Here is a 26,173-nt window from a genome sequence, read left to right on the forward strand (position 1 = left end):
TTTCCACAGATGTAGTCTGAAGTGCTGAATGTTTCTGGCATTTTCTATTTTAATTATTTAATTTGTAATTAGTTTGTTTATAACCACTTGTCATTATCTCTCATTCTGCAGCTTTTGGGAGAACTGCCAGAACACTGTGCATTTGTAATAATCTATGGCGTACCTTTCTACTGGATAGCAGCTCTCAGACCTGAGGCCCGCCTGTTCCTCTTGAGTTTTTTGTTGGTGTGGCTGGTGGTTTACTGCAGCAGAGTCATGGCTTTGTGGGTCTCGGCACTACTCCCAACACTCCAGTTATCTTCTTTAATAGGAAACACCTTTTTTACAATCTTCTACTTGACAGGAGGTTTTGTCATTAGTCTAAAAAACATGTGGACAGGTAAGCATGTTTAAATCCAATCAGGGAATCCTGTATGTCTAATTTCTGATGTGTTTTTAACAGAACTACCTAACTACCAAGAAGGATATGATATCCTGCAAAACTAATCTCACAATTGCTCATTAAGTTCATTTTTGACCTTCAATAATCCCATCTTCTAAAGAATGCCTTAAGAAGGTCACCTTCAAAAGGTTGATGCCTCAAAAAGGTTGCATCCATTACTGAGGACCCCCATCACCCAGAACACAGCCTCTTCTCATTGTTTCCATCAAGGGCGAGGTACAGGAGCCTGAGAGCACACACTCAACAGCTTCCTCCTCTCCACCACCAGATTTCCGAATGGACAATGAACCCCTGTGCACTACCTCACTATTTTTGTTTCTTTTTTTGCATTGCTTACTTTACTTATTTATTTATTGTTGTAATTTATAGTTTTTATAATTATGTATTGCAATGTACTGTTGCCACAAACCAGCATATTTCACAACTTATGCCAGTGATATTAAACCTGATTACAATCCTACCACACACATCAATCATACTTTGCTTATTAAGTTTCTTTTAAAATGTGGCTTGTTTTAATATACACTCAGTCGCCACTTTATTATGTATCTCGTGTAGATAATAAGGTGGCCACAATGTATGCTCATTTTCTTCTGCTGCTGTAGTCCATTCACTTTAAGGCTTGATGTGGTGTGATTTCAGAGATGCTCTCCTGCACACTACTGTTGTAACGCATGGTCATTTGAGTTTCTATCACTTTCTTGTCAGCTTGAATCAGTCTAGCCATTCTCCTCTGACCTCTCTCATTAACAAGACATTTTTGCCCACAGAACTGATGCTCACTAGATGTCTTTTTTTGTTTTTCACACCAATTTCTGTATACTTTAAGAGACTGTTGTGTGTGAAAATTCCAGCAGATCAGCAGTTTCTGAGATATCAAACCACTCTTTCTGACCCCAACAATCATTCCATAGTCAATGTCACTTGTATCAGATTTTTTCCCCATTCTGATGTTTGGTCTGAACAACTACTGCTTGACCATGTCTGTATGCTTTTAAGCTTTGAATTGCTGCCATAGGATTGGCTGATTAGATATTTGCGTTAATGACCAGTAGCCACTGACTGTATATCACTCTGAAATGTAGCTCCAATAGGCTGATGATCTTCTGCCTAAAGATCATGGGCTAGACATTTCTTTGTGATTCAAAATGGCTGGTTTGGTGCATGAGTGTGGGGGCAAGTATTCAACAGCCCACAGCTTGAGCGAAGAGGCTAGCTACCATGCACCTCTGTTGACCAACAGTGCATCATGTTATTGGAATGGGGCAACAGGGACAGAGTTGTTGTGGTCAGGCACTCCAGCTGAAGCTGTCAGTGCATTTACTTCAAGGTGAACAGCATTCAGTTTGATTGAAGGTGTTGTGGCTCGAGCATCATGAAATTGGCGGTATGGGCCTGTTGCATGCTGCGAAAGCAGCCCTTCATTCTCTGCTCTTTGACATGGGCACACTTCCCAAACAATCCCTTAGCACATGTACCATCCAGTTTTGTAAAATAGACTGCATATTCATGGAATTGTACAATTGTCTTTTAAATGGAATTGTGGCATTTTTACTGTAATAACATTGTAGTAAACATTAGAAAATCTGCTGGTTTCTTCTAACAGTTCCAGCTTGTTAACTTTTATTCTCTCTCTCTTGTCCAACTGTCTGCATTCCACATCAAAAGTATTGTGTTGCCTGGACAACCCTGGTGTCTATTCTTTCATGGACATCTTATTTTGTTTTCCTCACTGTTTGTTTTCCCAGTGGACTTGATCTAAAACACCAACACCGTTTCTCTTTCCATGGATGCTACCTGACTTGCTGAATGTTCACATTTCCTACGTCAACAGGTTCTGATCTTCAGAATTTACGGACCACTGTGTCCTGCGTGACTTTGACGTGTTTCATTTCTTTCACTTAGTTCCCCTTCTGAACACACACTTCAATTCAGCAATTTCCATTCCTGAGTCTGTCACCCATGCTTCTGGACAGCAACTTTGTCAATGATCCTACCTGCAAATCAAAACCTCGGGGTTTGTTTGATTCTTCATTTATCCTGTTTGTACCCCCCTTATGCCTTTATCAGTACTGCCTTAGTCAGTTATTCTGTCTTGCACCCTAGCACAAACATTATCTCTCTTACTCTCCCCTGTCTGCAGTCCTGCTTCCCTGCTTTCCCTGATTCTGTACTTGCTGAATACGTTTTGCATATCGAACTTTCCCAGTTTTGATGAAAAGTCATTTCTTGAAATGTTAACTTTGCTTCTCTCAAGAGCAATGCTGCCTGTCCTGACTTCCGGGCTCTATTGGATTTCCAGACTTGGTAATAATTTCCTTCTGTAGCTTCAGTACCTCATTCCTGCTAAATTGCCTGTGGTTGTTTAGTTTGGATTCATCTCAGGGATTGGATACAATGGGATATAAGTGAGAGTTTGGGAAAAAGAGAAGGGGACTGACATTTAGACTGTTTTCAAAATATATGAAAGAGCTGCAGTTTCAAACTCATAATAGTTAATGATATTCAGATAAGGCTTGTCAGGAAAATGTCCATTCAGAGACTTCCATGAGTCATCCCTCACTTCCTGAAAGATTACAATTCTCTAAGAGCTCTATGTTCCTCCAACCCTGATTTCTGCTATCAGCCCAACCCTCTTAATCTGCCATTTGTGTAAGTAGCTTCGGCACCCTAAACTCCAGGCTACAGAATCTCCTCTCTAAATCTTCTCACCTGTCCTTCTCTATTCTGTCCTCTAAAGCTTTCTGTGAAGGCGATTTCTTCAGCCAAACCTATAGTTGAACTTTTTAATCTCTCCCTTTTTTTTTGATTTGGTGCCAGTATTGAAGGTTTTCTGCATTTAAAATATGACTAGAATATGAAAGCAAGGATGTAATGTTGATGCTTTATAAGGCACTACTGAGGCCTCACTTGGAGTATTGTGAGCAATTTATCTAAGAAAGCATGTGCTGATATTGGAGAGGGTTCAAAGAGGTTCACAAAAATGATTCTGGGATTAAAATGCTCATCACAGGAGGATCATTTGATGGCTCTGAACCTGTACTCACTGGAATTCAGAAGAATGAGGGGGGGATCTCATTGAAACCTATAGAATGTTGAAAGGCCTCGAGAGAGTGGACGTGGAGAAGATGGTGGAGGAATCTAAGACCAGGGGACACAGCCTCAGAACAGAGGGATGTCCATTTAGAACAGAGATGAGGAGGAACTTATTTAGCCAGGGAGTGGTGAATCAGTGGAACTCATTGCCACAGGCAGGTGTGGAGGCCTAGTCATTGGGTATATTTAAGGCAGAGGTTGATAGGTTCTTGATTGAAATCAGGGAATGAAGGAATATGGGGAGAAGGCAGGAGATTGGGACTGGGGGATTTGGATCAGCCATGAAGAAATGGCAGAGCAGACTCGATACACCAAATGGCCTAATTCTGTTCCTATATCTTATGGTTTAAAAACCTTTCATAATTGACCTTACTTCAACAAGTTCCTGTTGGTGTCGGTATTTTTTGATTATTGCATTGCTTGTCAATTGCTGTGAGTCCACAGACATTTGACAGTAATTCTGTAACAATCTTTGATTCTTATAGTGTTAGAAATTTAGTTCCAATCTTTTCATAGTCCCTTTTTTCTGCAATTCCTGTTGCAAAAGAATTTGCAAGATGAATGTTAATGTAATTATTGACAATAGTTAATTGTGTACTGTCATATTAGATATATTACACAGATACTAGATGTTTCTTTTTAACAAATAACTGTCATGGTGAATGATTGGGAATATAGGAACAGAATCTAATATTTCATATATTATAGATTATTATTATTTAAGTAAAAGGCACATCAAGATTTAAACCAAATTATTTATTAAACATTTTCTATTATTTAAAAGCTTTAATTAAAAGTAATCAAGGAGCTACAGACTGGTGAGCATTACGTCAATGTGTGAAAGTTACTGGAAGGGATTCTGAGAGATAGGATTTATTTGCATTTGTAAAGGCAAGGTCAAGTTGGCAATCGTCTCACAAATTTCATGGAGCTTTTTGAAGAGGTGACCAAGAGGACAGACAGTGGAGCAGACAATACTGTATTATGTATTTGGACTTTAGCAAGGCCTTGACAACGTGCTACATGGTAAGGCTGACCAGAAGTTAGAACACATGGAATCTATAGTAAGTTACTCAATTGACTAAGACCATAAAACCATAAGATCTAGGAGAAGAATTAGGCCATTTGGCCCATTAAATCTGCTCCATCCTTTCATTATGGCTGATCCATCTTCCCTCTCATCTCCTGACTAATCAAAAATCTATCAACCTCTGTCTTAAATGTACATTAAATGTACTTAGCCTCTACAGCTACCTGTAGCAGAGAATACCACAGATTCACCACTCTCTGGCAAAAGAAATTCCTCCTCATCTCCATTCTAAAAGGATGCCCTCCTATCACGAGGCAGTGTCCTCTGGTCTTTGACTTCCCCACCAGAGCAAACATCCTCTCCATATCCACTCTTTCGGGGCCTTTTAACATTCGATAGAGTTCAATAACGTCACCCCTCATTCTTCTGAGTTCCACTAAATACAGGCCCGGAGCCTTCAGACACTCTTCATATGACAATCCTTTCAACATTAACCCTTTCATTCCTGGAACCATTTTCGTGAACCTCTTGAACCCTCTCCAATTTCAGCACATCCTTTCTTAGACAGGGGGCCCAAAACTACTCACAATACTCCAAGAGAAACTTCACCAGTGCTTTATAAAGCCTCAACATTACATCCTTTTATATTCCAGTCCTCTTAAATACTAACATCACATTTGCCTTCCTCACCAGCAACTCAATCTGCAAGTTACCCTTTAGGGAATCCTGCACAAATACCCCGAAGTCCCTTTGCATCTCAGATTTTTTTCATTTTCTCTCCATTTTGAAAATAGTCTATGCTTTCATTTCTTCTTCAGAAGTGCATGACCATAGACTTCCCGACACTGTATTGGAAAGGCTGGGACTTTTTTACCTGGAACAAGGCGGCTGAGGGGTGACCTTTTAAAGGTTTATAAAATTAAGAGATGTTTGATAGCCTTTTTCCCAGGGTTAGGGGAGTCTAAGATTGAGGAGGGGAGGGAATAATTTAGAGGCGATCTGAAGAGCATTGTGCTCATACATGATGGCGGGCATATGGAACAAGCTGTCAGAGAAGGTAGTCCTGATGCAGGGTCTTGGTCCAAAATGTTGACTATCCCTTTGCCTCTGAGGGTGCTTCCTGACCTGCTGTCTACTTCCAGCAGTTTATTTGTTTTTTTTGCTCCATATTCCAGCATTTGTAATCACTTGAGTGGTGGTAGAGGCAGACAGAATTACAATGCTTAAAAGTCCTTTGGACAGGTACATGAATAAATGTGAGTCATGGGTCAAATGCAGACAAATGAGATTTGTTTAGGCATCTTGGTCAGCATGGTCAAGTTGGACTGAAGAGCTTGTTTCCATGGTGTATAACTGTGTATCTGTGGATCCTGCATTCTGTTCTGGAAGCTGAATGGGTAGTTGCACGCTTTCTATTTTTATTTCATGTTTCCATTGTTGAGGTCTTCTTGCATAAATATCTTATATACAAATATCTCCAATGCTTCATTTAGATAAGCTGTTACTTTATACAATTTTTGTAAATGGTGAGAAACCTAAGGAGAAACTGTTTTTACACTGTTGCTTAGAAAGATGGGAACGTGAGCAGATCAGATTTAGAAACATAGAAAATAGGTGCAGGAGTAGGCCATTCGGCCCTTCGAGCCTGTACCGCCATTTATTATGATCATGGCTGATCCTCCAACTCAGAACCCCACCCCAGCCTTCCCTCCATATCCCCTGACCCCCGTAGCCACAAGGGCCATATCTAACTCCCTCTTAAATATAGCCAATGAACTGGCCTCAACTGTTTCCTGTGGCAGAGAATTCCACAGATTCACCACTCTCTGTGTGAAGAAGTTTTTCCTAATCTCGATCCTAAAAGGCTTCCCCTCTATCCTCAAACTGTGGCCCCTCGTTCTGGACTTCCCCAACATCGGGAACAATCTTCCTGCATCTAGCCTGTCCAATCCCTTTAGGATTTTATACGTTTCAATCAGATCCCCCCTCAATCTTCTAAATTCCAACGAGTATAAGCCTAGTTCATCCAATCTTTTATCATATGAAAGTCCTGCCATCCCAGGAATCAATCTGGTGAACCTTCTTTGTACTCCCTCTATGGCAAGGATGTCTTTCCTCAGATTAGGGGACCAAAACTGCACACAATACTCCAGGTGTGGTCTCACCAAGGCCTTGTACAACTGCAGTAGTACCTCCCTGCTCCTGTACTCGAATCCTCTCGCTATAAATGCCAGCATACCGTTCGCCTTTTTCACCGCCTGCTGTACCTGCATGCCCACTTTCAATGACTGGTGTATAATGACACCCAGGTCTCGTTGCACCTCCCCTTTTCCTAATCGGCCACCATTCAGATAATAATCTGTTTTCCTATTTTTGCCACCAAAGTGGATAACTTCACATTTATTCACATTAAATTGCAACAGCACATCATCAGCCCTAATCTCAGAAGTGATTGAACACTTGTCTCCAATGATTACATTACACTGCACCAAACATCATTTCTCATTTTTCACAATTTCACCAAACTGCAAGATGACATTTGTGAAGATAAAATTCATTTTATACTGTCGATTTCTTTCCACAAAGAGAAGCAGATTACTTCAATCATGACTTTAGCTATATAATATAAAATGTTATTTCCCAGGAATCCACAGCATTTATCAGTGGATAAGCTTGTCAATCTTTCATTCAGTCTGCCATCAGATATCAGCTGCATAAAGAGCATGCTCCTATTGAAATCCCACATGATACTGCTGGGAAATGCAATATAATGAGAGATAACTCAGGGAAACAGAAAACAGAACAGAATGATTTTTTATAAACCGTAATGGATACATGGAGATAGCTTTAAGTCTTGAACTGATAGCTGGTGGTCACACTCAAATGATGCAAATCAAATTTATATTCAGAAGTTCCACAGAAGAGAGGTTGATGCCAGAGGATTGGTGAATAGATAGTATTGTTTCTACACTCTGAGAGAGAGAGAGAGTGGCAGACAGCTAAAACAGAAAATGCTGTAAGTTCTCAGCAGATGAAGCAGAATAGGATGGAGACCAAAAATGATCAAAAAATATATTACTTTTGATCCTGACAGAGTTGGAAGAGAAATAAAAGAAAATGTAGGAACTGTGGAGTGCAGAACTTAACAGTCGCTGGAAATTGAAGAGCAACTTCAAATTTAAGAGAATCCAGGAATATCAGCAATTGTGGAGGCAAAAAGGACTGAGTATAAGTAGAAAACCTCACCTCAGATCTGATCAAGAATGATACAAACAAGAAAGGTTGGCCATTAGGAATAGTTGATTTCTGTACTGAATCCCATCATGCCTGGACAGAAGGTGAGGTGCAATTCCTCAACCTTAAATGGGGTGTCTGTCAATAGAACAAAGTAAGAGGCTGCCTTTCTGACAATAGAACTAAACTTAGCTAAATTTAAGTGAAGGGGTGCGGTTCAGAAATCTAGACCAAAAGAGATTTAACAGTATAAGCATACAGAAGATATGACAAAAATACTCTACATAGATTCCAACATTAGTGATATGGATTTAAAGATAAGTAACTCAACATTCTAATTGGCTGATGATCCCGAAACTGAAGAAGAGCTTAACATAAAGGAATGCAAGAAAATGATAGAAAACATGTATTCACTCAAATGGACAATGAACAGTTAACAAAGAAGCAGAAATGTCACCTGCCTTAGGAAATAAGAAAATGAATGAAGTAGAAGAACAAGTGGATCAGACGAACAATTTTAAAGTACTAAATCTATGTTAAGTGCAAAACCACAGATGCTAGAACTCTGAAATTAATACAGGAAATGTTGAAAGTACTCAGCAGGACAGGGAGCATCTCCAAAGAGAAAAAAATAGTTAATGTTTTAATTCAGTAATCAGAGTTAAATGAAAACTTGTTAGTTGTACTTGATCTGTCTGAAGGAGATGCAAGAATGGAGCAAGGGAGAGAGAAGTGTTGCTTGAACTATGAAATATAGTTACTAGAAACCTGAAATAAAATAAGAGGCTGGAAATACTCAGCAGGTCAGGTAGTATCTGTGAAGACAGATAAAATGGAGTGAACATTACAAGTTAATGATAGAATGGGTGGTATATTGACAAACACTGACTAGTTCATGCTGAGTGGTCCAATTTTGTATTGTATATTCTATATAAGGACAATTTTATCTGTACATTGTGGGATGATAACATAGGCAAACATGATGTCAATATTTTATTGAGTTGCTTTCTAATTTCCAGTTCTATTTTACCTGGATGGTGTCCCACTTCTTTTTTTCTACCTGGTAGCGAACAATTGACTTGATGAGTAAGACGATTTTCATTAAATTAATGAGGCAGTCTGATTGGTGTAAACTGCAAAGGTAGAAGGACATTGATGGCAGTTATATAGAAACTGCAAGGGTAAACGTACTTTGATAGCAGTTATATACAGGCCTCCCAACAGTGGCTGGGAGGTAGACCACAAGTTACCACAGGAAACAGAAAAGGCGAGTCAAAAGGGCAATGTTATTGTAGTTATGGGAGATTTTAACATGTAGGTTGATTGGGAAAATCAGGTTGGTAATGGATGTCAAGAGAGTGAGTTTGTTGAATACCTAAGAGATAGAGCAGTTTGTCATTGAGCCTACTAGGGGCTCAGCTATACTGGATTGGGTGTTATGTAATGAACTGGAGGCAATTAGGAAGCAGTGATCACAATATGATTGTGTTCAAATTGAAATTATATAGGGAGAGAGTAAAGTCTGATGTAGCAGTATTTCAGTGGAGTAAGGGAAATTACAGTGCTATGAGAGAGCAGTTGGCCAAAGTAAATTGGAAGGAGCTGCTGGCAGGGATGTCATCAGAGCAGCAATGGTGTGCGTTTCTGGGGAAAATGAGGAAGGTGCAGGACATGTGTATTCCAAAAATGAAGAAATATTCAAATGGTAAAATAGTACAACTATGGCTGACAAGGGAAGTCAAAGCTATTGTAAAAACAAAAGAAAGGGCGTACAACAAAGCAAAAATTAGTGGGAAAATAGATTGGGAAGTTTTTAAAAACCTACAGAGAGCAACTAAAAAATAATTGAAGGGAAAAGATGAAATATGAAAGCAAGCTAGCAAATAATATCAAAGTGGATAGTAAAAGTTTTTCAAGTATATTAATAATAAGAGAAATGAGAGTGGATATAGGACCATTAAAAAATGAGGCAGGAGAAATAATAACAGGGGACAAGGAGATGGCTGCTGAACTAAATGAGTATTTTGCGTCAGTCTTCACTGTGGAAGACACTAGCAATGTGCCTGATGTTGCAGTGTGTGAAGAGAGAGAAGAGGTTGCAGTTACTGTTACAAGAGAGAAGGTGCTCAAAAAGCTGAAAGACCTAAAGGTACATGAGTCATCCAGACCAGGTGAACTAGGTTTCTGAAAGAGGTAGCGTTAGAGATTGTGGTGGCATTGGAAATAATCTTTCAAAAACAATTGGACTCTGGCATGGTGCCAGAGGACTGGAAAATTACAAATGTTACTCCACTCTTTAAGAAAGGAGGAAGGCATCAGAAAGGAAATTATAGACTAGTTAGCCTAACCTCAGTGGTTGGGAAGATGTTAGAGTCAATTTTTAAGGATGAGGTGATAGAGTACTTGGTGACACAGGACAAGATAGGACAAAATCAGCATTGTTTCCTTCAGGGAAAATCCTGCTGATGAATCTATTGGAATTTTTGAGGAGATTACACATAGGATGGATAAAGGAGATGCAGTGGGTGTTATATATTTGGACTTTCAGAAGGCCTTTGACAAGGTGCAACACATGAGGCTGCTTACTAAGTTAAGAGCCCATGGTATTACAGGAAAGTTACTAACATGGTTAGAGCATTGGCTGATTGGTGGGAGGCAGCGAGTGGGAATAAAAGGATCTTTTTCTGGTTGGTTGCCAGTGACTAGTAGTGTACCACAGGGGTCAGTGTTAGGACCACTTCTTTTATGCTGTATTTAGATGATGGAATAGATGGCTTTGTTGCCAAGTTTGCAGATGATACGAAGATTGGTGGAGGGGCAGGTAGTGTTGAAGAAACAGGTAGGATGCAGAAGGACTTAGACAAATTAGGAGAATGGGCAAGAAAGTGGCAAATGAAATACAAATTGGAAAATGCATGGTCATGCACTTTGGTAGTAGAAATAAATGCGCAGACTGTTTTCTAAATGGGGAGAAAATCCAGGAATCTGAGATGCAGAGGGACTTGGGAGTCCTTGTGCAGAATACCCTGAAGGTTCACTTGCAGGTTGAGTCGGTGGTGAGGAAGGCAAATGCCGTGTTAGCATTCATTTCAAGAGGTCTAGAATACACGAGCAAGGATGCAATGCTGAGGCTTTGTAAGGCATTGGTGAGGCCTCACCTTGAGTATTGTGAACAGTTTTGGGCACCTCAGCTAAGAAAAGATGTGCTGGCATTGGAGAGGGTCCAGAGGAGGTTCACAAGGATGATTCCAGGAATGAAAGGGTTATCATACGAGGAACGTTTGATGGCTCTGGGTCTGTACTTGCTGGAATTCAGAAGGATGAGGGGTTATCTCATTGAAACCTTTTGAATGTTGAAAGGCCTAGACAGAGTAGATGTGGTAAGGATGTTTACCACGGTGGGAGAGTCTAGGACAAGAAGGCACAGCCTCAGGATAAAAGGGCGCCCTTTCAAAACAAAGATGCGGAGAAATTTCTTTAGCCAAAGGGTGGTGAATTTGTGGAATTTGTTGCCACATGCAGCTGTGGAGGCCAGGTTGTTGAGTCTATTTAAGGCAAGGATTGATAGGTTCTTGATTGGACATGGCATCAAAGGATAGGGGGAGAAGGCTGGGAACTGGGGTTGAGGAGGAGATAGAAAAAAAGATCAGCCATGATTGAATGGCGGAACAGACTCAATGGGCCAGGTTGCCTAATTCTGCTCCTATGTCTTATGGTCTTATGGTTTAGTATACACTCCAGTAAAACCTTTGACATGGTTCCACCTGAGAAACTAGTCCACAAAGGTTTTGGACCATAGAGAAAAAGGAAGTTAGATTCTATGGACTACACCTCAAGGTTCTGAAAGAGGTAACTGAGGATATTGTGGAGGTATTGGTGGTGATCTTTTAAGAATCAACAGAATTGGGAATGGTTCCAGAGGATTAGAAAATCCTCTTTAAGAAAGGAGGGGGGCAAAAGACAGAAAATTATAGGTCAGCTAGCCTGACTTCAGTGACTGGTAAGATTTTATAGTCCATTATTAAACGTTGGGTGGCTGGGTGAAGACATGCCTCTACCAAAGGAGGTGTAAGGCACTCCTTCCCTCCAGTAGCCTGCAGGTCACCCTTGGGCAAGGTGTAGCACCTGTTTAGCCCCTGATCAGGGTTACGTGAAGCCGGGTGCGAGCAGGTGGTGGATGGTCGTATGAGCAGCTGGTGCATATCACAAGCCCTGGCAGCAGGCGGACAGTCTCTGAAGAATATTGATAATGGCTGGGGTCACCAATCTTGTAAAGACACTGTCCGGAAGAAGGCAATGGCAAACCACTTCTGTAGAAAAAGTTTCCAAGAACAATCATGGTCAAAGACCATGAATAGCCACGTCTTATGACATAGCACATGATGATGATGATGATGATGATTTTAAAGATAAGGTTTTGGGGTACTGTGAGCACAAGATGAAATGGACCAAAGTCAGCATGGTTTTCTGAAGGGTAAATCTTGCCTGACTAATCTGTAAAAAGTTTTTGAGGGTGGCAGGGTAGTATAGCGGTTAGCATAATGCTATTACAGCACCAATGACACAGGTCCAACTTCTTTTTAAGGAGTTTCTACATTCTTCATATGACCATGTAGGTTTCCTCTGGGTGCTCCAGTTTCCTCCACGTTCCAAAGACGTACAAGTCACAAGGGTGCTATTAGATGGTAAAGGCTCTTTGAGCCAGAATGCTGTATCGCTAAATAAATAGATAAATAGGTAGATAAATAACTAACAAACAGGAGAGACAAAGGAGAGTCAGTGAACGTTGTTCACTAGGTTCTCAGAAGGTGCCTCATATTAAGCTGCTGAACGTGATAGGAGCCCGTAATATTAAATGAAAGGTATGAGCATGGATATAAGATTGACTAGCAGAAGGCAAAGAGTGGGAATAAAGGGAACATTTTCTGGTTGGCTGTCAGTGCTCCACAGGGATTGGTGTTGAGTCTGTTACATTTTACACAGTATGTCAATGATCTGGACAACTGAATTGATGGCCCTGTAGCCAAGATAATACAATGAAAGGAGGAGGAGCAGGTAGCGTTGAAGAAGCAGAGAATCTACTGAAGGACTTGGACAGACTAGGAGATTGGGCAAGATGGATTACAGTGTAGGGAAGTGTGTGGTTGTACACTCTGATAGAAAGAATAAAGGTGCAGAATTTCTTCAAAACAGAGAGCAAATACAGAAATCAGTGGTGCAAAGGGACTTAGGGTTCCTCTTGCAGGATTCCCTAAGGGTTAACTTGCAGGTTGAGTCAGTGGTAAGGAAGGTAAATGCAATTAGTCAGATGGATGAAGGGCGACCTTATTGAATCCTGACAAATTTTAACAGCTGAGATAGAATGAATGTGGAAAGGATGTTTCCAGTACTGGGAGAGTCTAGGACCAGAGAGCACAGCCTCAAAATAAAGGGGACATCTATTTTTTTAAAAAACGGATAAGGAGGAATTTCTTTCACCAGAGCATGGCGAACCTGTGGAATTCATTTCCAAAGATGGCTATGGAGGGTATGTCACTGGGTATATTTAAAACAGAGATTGATAGGTTGATCTGTCCTGACGAAGGGCCTTGGCCAGAAACGTCAACTGTACTTTTTCCCATAGATGCTGCCTGGCCTACTGAGTTCCTCCAGTCTTTTGTGCCTGTGTGTGCTGCTTGGATTTCCAGCATCTGCAGATTTTCTCTTGTTTGTTGATAGGTTCTTGATTAGTAAAAGTGTCAAAGATTACACTGACAGCAAAATCTTTTTGAAAGTGTTGTTTCCTCAGAAATCTATTTTAGTTATGATAGACCACTTGAAGCTGAACACAAATGTAATTTCAGGCCACTTGTATCATGAAGGACTTTGGAGAAACAAGAAATTAACTTTTATTGAATATAATGTGTTTAATTGCATAACAGTGCTGACACTTTGCAATAGTTCAACTAAGGTAAAATATTTTGTTGATGATTTTCATTTATTCTCAGTGTCTGAAACTTCTTGTTTAAGTGTCCAACAATAATCAGCCAGCATTGATGGATTCCAGTTGCCCTAGTATCTTTTCTCCATGACCATAATGTGCTGGTGAAACCTTTCACCATGTTCATCACTGGCAGCACCAAGATTTGCAGGGAAGTCTAAATGGGAATGCAGAAAATGAGTCTTTAGTGACATGTTACACTTCATGGTTTTGTATGCTTGAAGCATTTTGTCAATCAGCTGCACATAGTTTGGTGCACTGTAGTTGCCAAAAAAATTTCAACAACATCCTCAAATGCCTTCCATGTGATTTTCTCCGGTCCCACTAGAAAGTCTTCAAATTGCCCGTCATTGATGACCTGATTGATTTGTGGACCAACAAAAATGCCATCCTTAATCTTGGCATCAGTTATTTTGGGAAACATTTGTCTAAAATATTGAAATCCTTCATGGGAATTTTTGTGCCTGGTGACAGTTGATTCCACCCTTGCGGTCTTGAACTGAGTAATTCTTCTTAATTCTGGTTATTAAGAAGGCAAATGGAATGTTGGCCTTCATTGCTAGAGGGATTGAATTCAAGAGCAGGGAAGTCATGCTGCAACTATACAGGGTACTGGTGAGGCCACACCTGGAGCACTGTGTGCAGTTCTGGTCTCCATACTTGAGGAAGGATACACTGGCTTCGGAGGCACTGCAGAGGAGGTTCATCAGATTGATTCCAGGGATGAAGGGGTTAACCTATGAGGAGAGATTGAGTCACCTGGTACTATACTCTCTGGAATTCAGAAGAATGAGAGGGGATCTTACAGAAACATACAAAATTTTGAAAGGGATAGATAAAAGTAGGAAAGTTGTTTCCATTGGTAAGTAAGACTAGAACCAGGGGACATTGCCTCAAGATTCAGGGGAGAAGATTTAGGATGAAGGTGAGGAGAAACTGTTTTTCCCAGAGAGTGGAAAATCTGTGGAATTCTCTGCCCAGGGAAGCAGTTGAGACTTCTTTACTAAATATATTTAAGATAGAGATAGATAGATTTTTACATAGTAAGGGAATTAAGGGATATGGGGAAAAGGCAGGTAGATGGAGCTGAGTTTACGGACAGATCAGCCATGATCTTATTGAATGATGGGGCAGGCTCGATGGGCCGGATGGCCTACTCCTGCTCCTATTTCTTATGTTCTTATGTTCTTTTGCCTTTGACAAACCCAAGTCTTTGACCAGGTCATTTAATGAGTTATCAGATGAGGCTCACTAAACATAAAGGGTTCAAAATCTGTATCAGTATCAGTGTCATTTTCTATTCCTGGCTTGTGCATCATAGCATCTTTGTCTGCCTCCTCTAGACTCCATGTCAATGGTGGCTTCACTCCAGGAAGACTGTTGTCATGTGGCAAAGGTCTCATGGCTGAAGGGAGATTGGGGTATTCAATGGATTTCTTATTTTTAGCAGAGAAATCAGATTTGCTGGTCAGACAGATGTAGCAGTCTGTCACATAATCCTTCTGCTCTCACCATATCATTGGGACAGTGAACTGCATTGACTCCTGAGCCAAGCTCTAAGATTGACAGCGCATGTTGCCCATTCTTTGTCTTGGTTGTCAATTTTACACCCAAAGTCGAGCTTGTGGGCTTTCTTAATAAGAGGAGTCATGCTCTGTCTTTGATATGAAGCGTATATTCGCCACAAATATAACAAATAGAATTGTGGCTGTTGCAACATTGGTGAGACATTTTGCTATCACAGATACACCTGAAAATACAATTACTTTATTATTATGAGTACATACAGTATGCTGCACCTGTACAGCACACGCATCAACGTGATTGCAAACCGATATGCATGTTAACACAGTGCATAGGGTGACGAGTGTGTGTGTGTGTGTTGCTTTTATAGCCTTTCTAAAGCCAGTCCTGCCATGCTGCATCCACCATGCCTAGACAAGATAGAATACTTTTCTGCTTACATTGTGGGCAACATTGTAATTGACTTGAAATATGAATTGAAATTACAAATATAGGTGATTTTTTAAAAAAATGGTGCGTGATAGGGAAATGTCATGGTGATTTTCATGATCAGCAGCCCAAAAGTATTCAGAAAGCAAAATCTTTGTTGTCCAGTGATATCAAATGGGATGAATGGTTCTAAAATTGATTTGACAATAGGAGGCAGAATGTTGTTATGCAGGGATTAGTTTTGTGATTGAAAGTTTGTGACCAGTGGTGTACTACAGAAATCTGCACAGGACTCTTACTGTCTATTATATGTGTTAATGGTTTGAGATATGAATTTAGCAATAAGTAATGAGTAAGTTCACAGATGATATGAAAACTGGCATGTAGTTGATGATGAAGAGGACAGTCTCAGCAACAGTATGATCTTGATCACTTGCTAAGACACAGAGAATAATGGAGGATGGAGTGTAATCCTGCTATGTACAAGGTAATGATGTTTGGGAGAATTAGTAAGGGTAGAACAGATACTGTGCATGGTAGCACCCTAGGGAGTACTAAGGAATGGAAATGTCAAAGCATAGAAGGCTAAGACTCAAGTAAATGGGATCAGTATAGATGGTTCTTAGTGGTCTGCATGAAGTTCAAGGACTTATTTTTAAGTTGTTTTACTCATTGATTCTACGATTGTTTTTGAGACACAGATTGACCATTTGCTCTTGGATACTTAATATTAAATCAAAATTAAGATAAGTTAAAACTTTATTTATCCTGAAGGAAATTATTGTTGCAAGGTTGCTCAGTCAGAAATACATACTTTAAAATAGAAAATGTAAGCATTGAGGTATGAAATAAAAATAAAATGTGTATTAAAAAGAAATAGTGCAAAATACAGATGCGCAATGAAACCATAAACTAATGTACTTAAGGAAGAGGAGTTGTTCTTATAGCCACAGGGAGAAAGGATCTCCTGTGGCACTCAGTGGTGCACCTCAGTGGAATCAGTCTGTTACTAAAGGTGCTCCTCTGTTTGTCCAGTGTGTCATGGAGGGGGTGAGAGGGATTGTCCATAATACTCAGTAGCTTCTGCAGCATCCTCCTCTCAGACACAACTACCAGGGAGTCCAGGTCCATCCCCAGAACAGAACCAACCTTCCTGATGAGCTTATCGATTTTCTTGGCATCAGCTGCTCTCACCTCGCTGCCCCAGCAGAGTACAGCGTAGAATAGAATGCTGGCCACCACTGAATTGTAGAACATCAGCAGCATAGTACTACAGACATTGAATGACTGGAGCATCTTCAGGAAGTATAGTCGGTTCTGTCCCTTCTTGTACAGAGCCCCTGTATCTTCAGTCCAAAATTGAATCCAGACTTCCACAAACTCAAGGATAATTCACACACAAGGTATATGCTTATTTTGTCTTATTCTTTCACTCGAAGAGATGTGAAAAGCAGTATTGAATTAAATCCTGTTAAAATTACCCTTTGCTTTGCAAATGGTCATGAGTTGGGAGCATTGGAAGCAGAGGCTGATTGTTTGTGCTGTGGAAATCAAGGAAAAGACTATTTGTAAACTAATATTATTTCTTTGCACTTCATTGCAGTTGCTTCTTGGTTCTCCAAGATATCCTTCCTTCGATGGGGCTTTGAAGGTCTTATCCAGGTTCAGTTCACTGGACATTATTATTCCTTCATGATAGGAAATATTACCATTCCAATCAAAGGCACAGATGTAAGTGAGACTTACACTGAAGTTAACTTTAAGATAAGCAAAACACTTCCAGTTAACATGTGGAATGTAATCATATGAATTCTTTACCATTGTATTTGATTCCGAAGACAATAATCTATTGAATTAATGGAGCTCGTGAAAGGACAGTTTGGTGCAACAAACATTGCATGAAGATAGAAAGTACTTTCACTGAGTAGATCTGGTGACACGTTTAACACAGATTGAGATTGTGGGTGGTCATCTTCAGAAGTCATTTTGACACAAATACTGAAGAACTACATAAACATTTTTTAAGCATACCACCTGCAAAAGATGCTGGCCAGTGGCGTAGTAGCATTAGCACTGGACTTTGAGGCAAATGGTCTCGGGTTCGAATCCAGCCAGCTGCTTGCACACTTTCTATTCATGTTGGGTTAAGCGTTGAGCTAGCAACTTGACCTTATAAGACACGGACAAATGCTAAGGAAATGGCAAAAATGCCGTCTGATGTGCCGCAAGGCATGAAAAGGAACAACAACAACTGGCAAGTAGGCAATACAGCGGGGTGCTAGAATGTTTGTGAACCCAGAGGAAGTTTCACTTATTTCTGCAGATCTACACGTAAGTCCTAAAATTAGATAAGGAGAATCCAATTAAATAACTAACACAAAAAAACATTATACTTGTTCATTTACTTATTGAGAAAGATGATCCAATATTACAAGTATTTGTTGGGAAAAGTACGTGAACCTTTGCTTTTGGTAACTGTTGTGACCCTTTGTACTGCAATAACTTCAACCAAACGTTTCCGGTAGCTGTTAATCAATCCTGCACCTCGACTCGGAGGAATTTTAGGCCATTAATCCTTACAAAGATGATTGAACTCTGGGATGTTGGTGGACTTCCTTGCATGAACTGCTTGCTTCAGGTTCTTCCACAAAATTTTTATAGATTTAAGGTCAGGACTTTGACTTGGCCATTCCAAAACACATTCTGTTGTTGATTTACTCTTGTCTTTCGGAAAATTGCCTTGCTGCATTATCCAACTTCTATTAAACTTCAGGTGATGGACTGCTACCCTGACATTCCCTAAAATGTCTTGATACAATTTTAAATTCATTGTTCCCTCAACAATTGCAAGCTATCCAAGCCCTAAGACGGCAAAGCAGCCCCAAACCATAGTGCTCTTTCCACCATACTTCACAGTTGGGATGAGGTTTTGGTGTTGGTGCACTGCCTATTTTCCTTCAAACATAGCAATATGCATTCCTGCCAAAATGTTCAACATTTGTCTCATCTGTCCACAGAACATTGCCCCAGAAGTGTTGTAGAACACCCAGATGGTCTTTTGCAAAGTTGAGACATGCAACAATGTTTTTTTTGGAGAGCAGTGGTTTCCTCTGTGGTGTCCTTCAATGAACACCATTCTTGTTCAGTGTCTTTCTCATAGTGGACACATTAACAGATATTTTAGCAAGTCCTAGAGGTCACTGCATGTCTTTTGCTGTTATCCTTGGGTACTTTTTCACCTCCTTCAGCATTGCATCTTGTGCTCTTGGTGTGATCTTTGCAGGATGCCCACTCCGAGGGAGAGTATCAACAGTACTGAGTTTCCTCCATTTGTAGACAATTTCTCAAACTGTGGACTGATGAACACTCAGGTCTTTAGAAATGCTTTTGTAGCCTTTTCCAGCTTCATGCATCTCTACAAATTTTCTGAAGTCCTATGAAAGTTGTTTTGATCGAGGCATGGTGCACATAAAGAGATCTTTCTTGAGAAGAGCAGGCTCAGTCAGGAACCTGACTTGGTGTGTCTTTTTTATAGGGCCTCTACAACCCACACCTCCAATCTAACTTCATTGATTGGAACACCTAACTCCAAATAGCTTTTGTAGAAGGCATTACCCAACATACTTTTCTCAACAAGTACATGTAATATTGTATCATTTTTCCTCAACAAATAAATGAACAAGTATAACGGTTTTCATTTTATGCATTTAATTGAGTTATCTTTATCGAGTTTTAGGACTTACATGAAGATGTGATCACATTTTAGATCATACTTATGCAGAAATAAGAGAAATTTCTACTGGGTTCACAAACCTTCTAGCACCACTGTAGTTGCAAATAGAAAGAGAGATTGTGCTTTGGAAGTAACTGTCACAAAGTGAATGCACTATGATTACAAACAGAGCACAAGGAAGAGGATTTTTGACAATACCCATACACATAGGAGGCCAAAATAATCATGTATTTTACGTTTAGATACATTCAATAAAAAAGTAGATAATGTTGAATTTAAACATATTTTGGTTTCACAGCAATTGTAAATTTGATTGAAATCATCCAGCTTAGTAGGCAATTTAGTTAGAAAAGCACACAAGGAACTAATGAAGAAGTTAGAATGTAAATACGCTCTATAAATCTTAACTGCGTTGTAGGGAATGAATTTAAGTTCACTGCAGAAAGACATGTAACCAATGGAGCTGATGTTGTAATATACAGTGTAACCAAAGCAAGCTGAGAAGCTGACTGATCGATAACTGATAGCTTGTTCCTCTGTGTTTGATTTTATTTTCTAGATAATTGAATCTATGGACATGAATTCAGAACCACTCTACGTGTGCTACATCATCCTAATAGCCATATGTATTGGATTCCTGATACTCTACTATGTTTCATTAAGGTTTATCAAGCAGAAATCAAACCAGGATTGGTAAAATGCAATTAGCACAATTCTGTCAAACGCTCTACACTGCAAGGATGGTGATTTCCTACCTCCAGACAGAGATCAGTGGAGAGCTGAGGATGGTGTAAATTGGACATCCGTTGGTGCTGCATTGCTTGTTTATATTGCCTGAAATCATGCCAGAACTATTTGATCATCACCTGGACTGTTGCAGTGATTATGTTAAATTGCCCTGCCCTGCACTGGATCTCAATGACACTTTCTGTGTGTTTACTGTATATGGATACAAATTCTGGAACTCACCCTGTTATATAATCATCCAACATCTAATTGGAGGTCTGAGGATCAGATGCGTGAATGGCTGATTTAGATGCTTGCCTGCAGCAACAGAAAGTTGTCCCAGGCTGTCTCGTCTCTCAACTTTCTTTGCCTCCCACCATTCACTGCCCATCCATGGTACTGACAGAACCAGCTGACAGCTTGCAGGACACTGGGCAGCCCTGACTGGCCACAGCCAGTAACTCGCTGTGAAGCTGGTGGAAAGGAAGAGATGGGAAGTGACAATGGAGGCAGGAATGACTTAAACTTGTGCAGCTTGAGAAAGTACCTCCTCCGTTCTGGCCCTGGAAGAAGAGTACCCTGAACTTGGCATAAAATCTGGAGTTGATTCCTTGCGTAGGTCACTGCTAAAAGAACAACAAAACATTAATGACCATGTGTGAGTAGAGAGCCTTCCTGTTTTACTGGTGAACTGCAGTTATTTTTCACCAATCCCAGACCCTGAATCAAAGTCTTTGGCAGTGGGATCAGGATGGTTCCAAACTGAACAGATTAAAATCATACCTAAAGAATGGCTGCTTAAACAGAGAACATCCATGCTTTCAATAATTAGTGACTTGTGGAAACCAAGGGGGAGGTGGAAACAGAGCACAGAGAGCATTGGCTGTTATGTCTTAATCAATCAGTGATACTTTAATGTATGCAGTATTTGTTAAATGATACTAGCAAAAATTTGAAGAAACTGTGTAACTATATTTTATTGATTATTTTATCCACGTTTACCACTGGCATATGAAGAGCTCCTATTAACACTCCTGTAAACCTGGAGGACTATAAATAGCATCCTGTCTTTTTACATTTCCAAAATATGACCATTTAACAGCAGGATCAAGGAAAGATGAAATGTCTGTAATGATATCATTCACCTACAGTATCTATTACACTCAGCCGATGTGATTTCAATCAATGAAGAACTGATTTGCATTATGTAAAACTGCTCTGATTGCAGCTGGGTGGATGCCCAAAACTAGTTTAAGACATTGCAGGCACAGTTCATCACCCCAGTACACAGTTCATCATTGACTCTTACGTTTCTAAGTTTAACCCATAATAAATGCCACACCCAAAGAGTCCTTACATAGTTTTCTTCATGGCATGGCTTAACTTTCAGTGACAGTCAAAAGCCTTCAGTCTGTAATAGAAATACTTTTTCTTGAAAACAGCTTCAAAGTAACCAAGAGCTTTATAAATTACATCCGGCAAATCTAAACCTAAATTGTGGGTTATGCCACATTGCTATTTGTACTAAGATTACATACTCCCTCGTCGATCTACACTCATCCCTTCTCATCTTTGTGTCTCTTGCAAGCAGAAAGCTTGCAGATATCAATAATTTATTTTGCTTACTCCCAGTACAAAAGCAAAAGTAGTTAAAACAACTTTTGTACTTGGAGAAACATTACTTTTTGCACAATCATTTAAAAATTGTATATTTTGGAAAACATAGATGTTGTAGATTTTCTAACAATTAGGAAATATGGACATTTGCAGTTTGACAAAAATGTAAGATATTGATTTCTTTAAGATAATAAATATCCAGACACGGATAATGTTTCTCAATTTATCTCCTTTCTTTCCTGAAGTAGTTGATTCATGTTCAGTACATATAGTCATATTTCTAGGAATCCCGGCCCATTGAGTCCACATTGGCCATCAAGCATTTATTTAAGCCAACATCAATCCCATGTTATCCTTCTCACATTTCAAGCTCAAGTTCAAGTTTAATTGTCGTTCAGTCAAGTACATGAATACAGCCAAACAAAACAGTGTTCCGCTGTGGCCAAAGTGCAAAACACAGAACCACAGTCACACAAAGCACACAACACATAGAGCAATATAATTATTATAGCACAAAAGCATACAGTTATAAAAAATAATATTTAAGGAAATAATATAGCCCAAGTCCCTGAGTGTCATGGCTTGTAGATTGATGGGGCATGGGCTGTTGGCCTGGAGCCGTGTTCCTGCAAGAACAAGCCCACAGCAGTTCCTCATATCGTGCAGTGCAGCCGCAGATGAACGTATTCCAGCTTGTCTTCCACCAAGTGAACACTGGAGAGCAGCACCAATGGGCCGGGCCAGACCACAAGCCAGTATGGAATCCAGCGGCACACAGCCAGCTCCAGCATCTCTTTCCTCAGTGGCGGTCCAAGGCATGAGGGCCTGGTCCGTACCACAACTGAGCTCCCCCACCATCAGTTTTTCCAATGGACCAGTAAATAGGACTTGCTGTAGTCTACATTACCAATGTACAACAATCACAATAAAACATCGAAGCAAACCGTTTGCACTGTATGCTGGATTGTACACTGCCTCTGATTCCTGTTTCCCCTGGGTGGCTGGAACAGGGTGCGCAGCAAGCTGAGCTGCACCACTGTCGATCAATGCGCCTGTGGGGCAGACCTGCAGTACTTGATGATAACCAGCAGTGTCAAAGACGTAAAGGACAAACAATTACATCTTTGGTTGGACCCAGAGAGGCTGCTACATACCGAGTGCACTACCATCTTACTGGAATCATAAGACCGTAAGATATAGGAACAGAAAGGCCATTTGGCCCATCGAGTCTGCCCTGCCATCTTATCATAGCTGATCCATTTCCTTCTCAGCCCCATTCTCTTGCCTTCTCCCATTTCCCTTCATGCCCTGACTAATTAAGAATCTGTCAACTTCTGCCTTAAATGTACCCAAAGACTTGGCCTCCAGAGCTGCCTGTGGCAAAGAAATTCCACAGATTCTCCACTCTCTAGCTAAATAAATTCCTCTTCATCTCCTGTCTAAAAGAACACCTCTCTATTCTGAGTCTGTGACTTCTCACCTTAGATTCTTCCACCATAGGAAATACACTCTTCACATCCACTCTACTGAGGCCTTTCAACATTGGATAGACCTCAGTGACGTCACCTCCCATTCTTCTGAATTCCAGTGTGTCGTGGCCCAGAGCCATCAAATGCTTTTCATATGACAAGAGTTTCAGTCCGGGAATCATTCTTGTGAGCCTCCTTTGAACCCTCCCTGATGTTAGCACATCCTTTCTTAAATAAGGAATGCAAAACTGTTCACAATACTCCAAGTGAGGCCTCATCGGTGCTTATAAAGTCTCAATATTACATCCTTACTTTTAGACTCTAGTCCTCCTGAAATGAATGCTAACTTTTCATTTGCCTTCCTCACCACCAACACAATCTGCAAATTAACCTTTAGGGGATCCTGCACGAGGACTGCCGTCCCTTTGCACCTCAGATATTTTAATTTGCTCGCCATTCAGAAAATAGTTTAATCTTTTATTTCTTCTACTAAAATGCATGACTATATACTTTCCAACACTGTATTCCATCTGCTATTCCTTTTCCCATTCTCCCAATCTGTCTAAGTCCTTCTTCAGCCTCTCTACTTCCTGAAAACTCCTGGCCGTCCACCTATCTTCTAGAATCTATCAACACTTCTAGATTCTACCACTCACCTACCTGGTGGGGTGAATTTACATTGCCAGTTGACCTAGCGGTCTACGAACCTTTGTGTTGTAGGAGGAAACTCTCTTTTTGGAGGTGTTTTTAGCTTAGTCATGTCAATAGAGGGAACATACAAAGTAAATATTTATGGGTTTACCTGCTGTGAAATATCTGTGTTGGAATACCAAACTCAGTATGTAACCCGTCAGTGAGCAACTGTTGACAGCAACCTCAGAAACATGGTTATTTCCTTTGCACTTACATTTGCAATTTACCAACTTCACATCTACCTTTGACCACCAGCTGCTGAATTCTTATCTATGCCTTCCTTAGCTCAAACTTTGACTATGCCTTGATTTACTTGCTTGATATACAATGATCTGGATGATTTCTTTTGTTCCACCTCCCGTTGCCCATAAACTTTAGGGCATCCAAAGTTTTGCTGCCTGTGATGTCAGATCCACCCATCATCCTTGCAAGTGCTGACATGTTGACTTCTGTTAAACAACTTAGTCTTAAAATGTGCACCATAATTGTAACATCCCTCTGTGGACACACCTCTCTCTGTCTCTGCAGTCTTATGCAGTTATCAACCCTCAAATATTTTCACTCCACAAGTACTGGGCTTGATCATTTCTGAATGAATTGCCTCCTGGTTGAAGGCCTTGCCTTTTCCTAATAAGGGTCTCTTGATTCCCATCCAAACATCTCCAACTCCTGAATTCCATGCCCATGCTTTTGGTCAGCTGCCCTTGTATCTGCCCCATCATCTAGTGTGAGAGACGTTCATGTTCCCATGAAGTATCTGTCCGATGATTTAATTCGTTGTTGTGGCAGGAATTAAATAAAGCGTAATCTTAAAAGTAGATGACGATATGGTTTTGGATGGTACTTTGGGAATAGTTTAGGAAAATAACAGCAGTACATTTAATACATGGTACAAAATGACTACAGGTGGAGTTGTCAGATGTGTAGGGAGCTGAACAATGTTGCCAGTCACACCAATTACCCTGTACAATGTACAACACTCTGTGTTTATGGGGCAAGGGAGGCTCGAACAAAAAAAGCCATCAGGTGTGAAATGGGTGCAAGAATTCCCTCCGTTCATGCACAGATAAGACTAATGGCCCTCTAATTACAAAATAATCTGCAGACGCTGGGGTCAAAGCAACACTCACAACACGCTGGAGGAACTCAGCATGTCAGGCAGCATCCGTGGAAACGATCAGTGGACGTTCCAGCCCGAAATTACCTCTACGACTCTTAACAACCCTCATGTGATTACCTTTAAACAACTCACAGAGTTTATAAGCCAGGAAACTACCCACTATGAAAGCTAAGTAATTTCTAAAGTAAGTACATGTTCGGCACAACACTGTGGATGGAAGAGCCTGTAATGTGCTGTAGGTTTTTATCTTTCTAAGCCTCTTGGATGAGCGGTGAAACATCTTCTAGACAACACAGTAAGTCCAGTTGCCTTGATTACTACTGCTTGATACACAATGATCTGGATGACTGAGAACCTTCATAGACATATCCCAACCTTTTAATGCCATGGACTAATACCATGAAGCAAGGGGTCTGTGGACTCTGGGTTGTGAACTCCTGAATGGGTTAGTCACAGTTTGAGTTAAGAAAAACATCATTTTGAATGTTGTTGGAGTCGAGCTCATCCATACAAGGAGAGAGATGCCTTGTAGATGATGGAAGGAGGCATATCACTCACTCACCCTCTGACCTGCTCTGTATTCTCAACACAGGCAGTGCAATGACAGGGAAAGATGGGACCCTGGCAACTTCCTGAATGCACACAGACAAAAATGTTCTTAAACATATGTTCACACATACACTTAGTGAGGCCACTGTGTGTATCATAACTGGGGTTGTCATGGTAGCGAGGCTGTTAGCGCGACACTGTTACTGCTCGAAGCCTCAGAGTTCAGAATCCAATTCTGAAGCCACCTGTAACTCCTTCCCAGGAGCAGATGGGTTTCCTTTGGGTGCTTTGATTTCCCACTACAATCCAAAAACATACTGGTAGGTAGGTTAATTGGTCATTGTAAATTATCCTATGATTAGTCTCTGGGTAAATTGGTGCAGGTTACTGGGTGGTGCAACTCATTTTGCTGGTTCCATGCTATATCCCTAAAATATAAAAATAATGTTTGCCAACTTGGGTGTATTCTGCAGTATGGGGCCTACCTCTGTTCTGACAGCTCCTCTTCCGCATATTTTGTTTCACAAGAAC

General features: G+C 40.5%; 1 protein-coding gene across 1 annotated transcript in view; it reads left to right on the forward strand.

Moving 5' to 3' along the window:
- Window positions 1–22,766, forward strand: part of abcg8 (ATP-binding cassette, sub-family G (WHITE), member 8) — a 58,895-nt gene extending 36,129 nt beyond the window's left edge. The window contains exons 11-13 of the mRNA XM_063055648.1: window positions 112–379; window positions 17,339–17,466; window positions 20,028–22,766. Of these exons, the coding sequence (XP_062911718.1) occupies window positions 112–379; window positions 17,339–17,466; window positions 20,028–20,165 (534 nt within the window). The 3' untranslated portion in view covers window positions 20,166–22,766. The remainder of the gene's footprint in view (window positions 1–111; window positions 380–17,338; window positions 17,467–20,027) is intronic.
- The last annotated feature ends 3,407 nt before the right edge of the window (window positions 22,767–26,173 follow it).

This window comes from Mobula hypostoma, chromosome 8 (genome assembly GCF_963921235.1).
Source record: "Mobula hypostoma chromosome 8, sMobHyp1.1, whole genome shotgun sequence".
In the NCBI taxonomy this organism is placed as follows: domain Eukaryota; kingdom Metazoa; phylum Chordata; class Chondrichthyes; order Myliobatiformes; family Myliobatidae; genus Mobula; species Mobula hypostoma.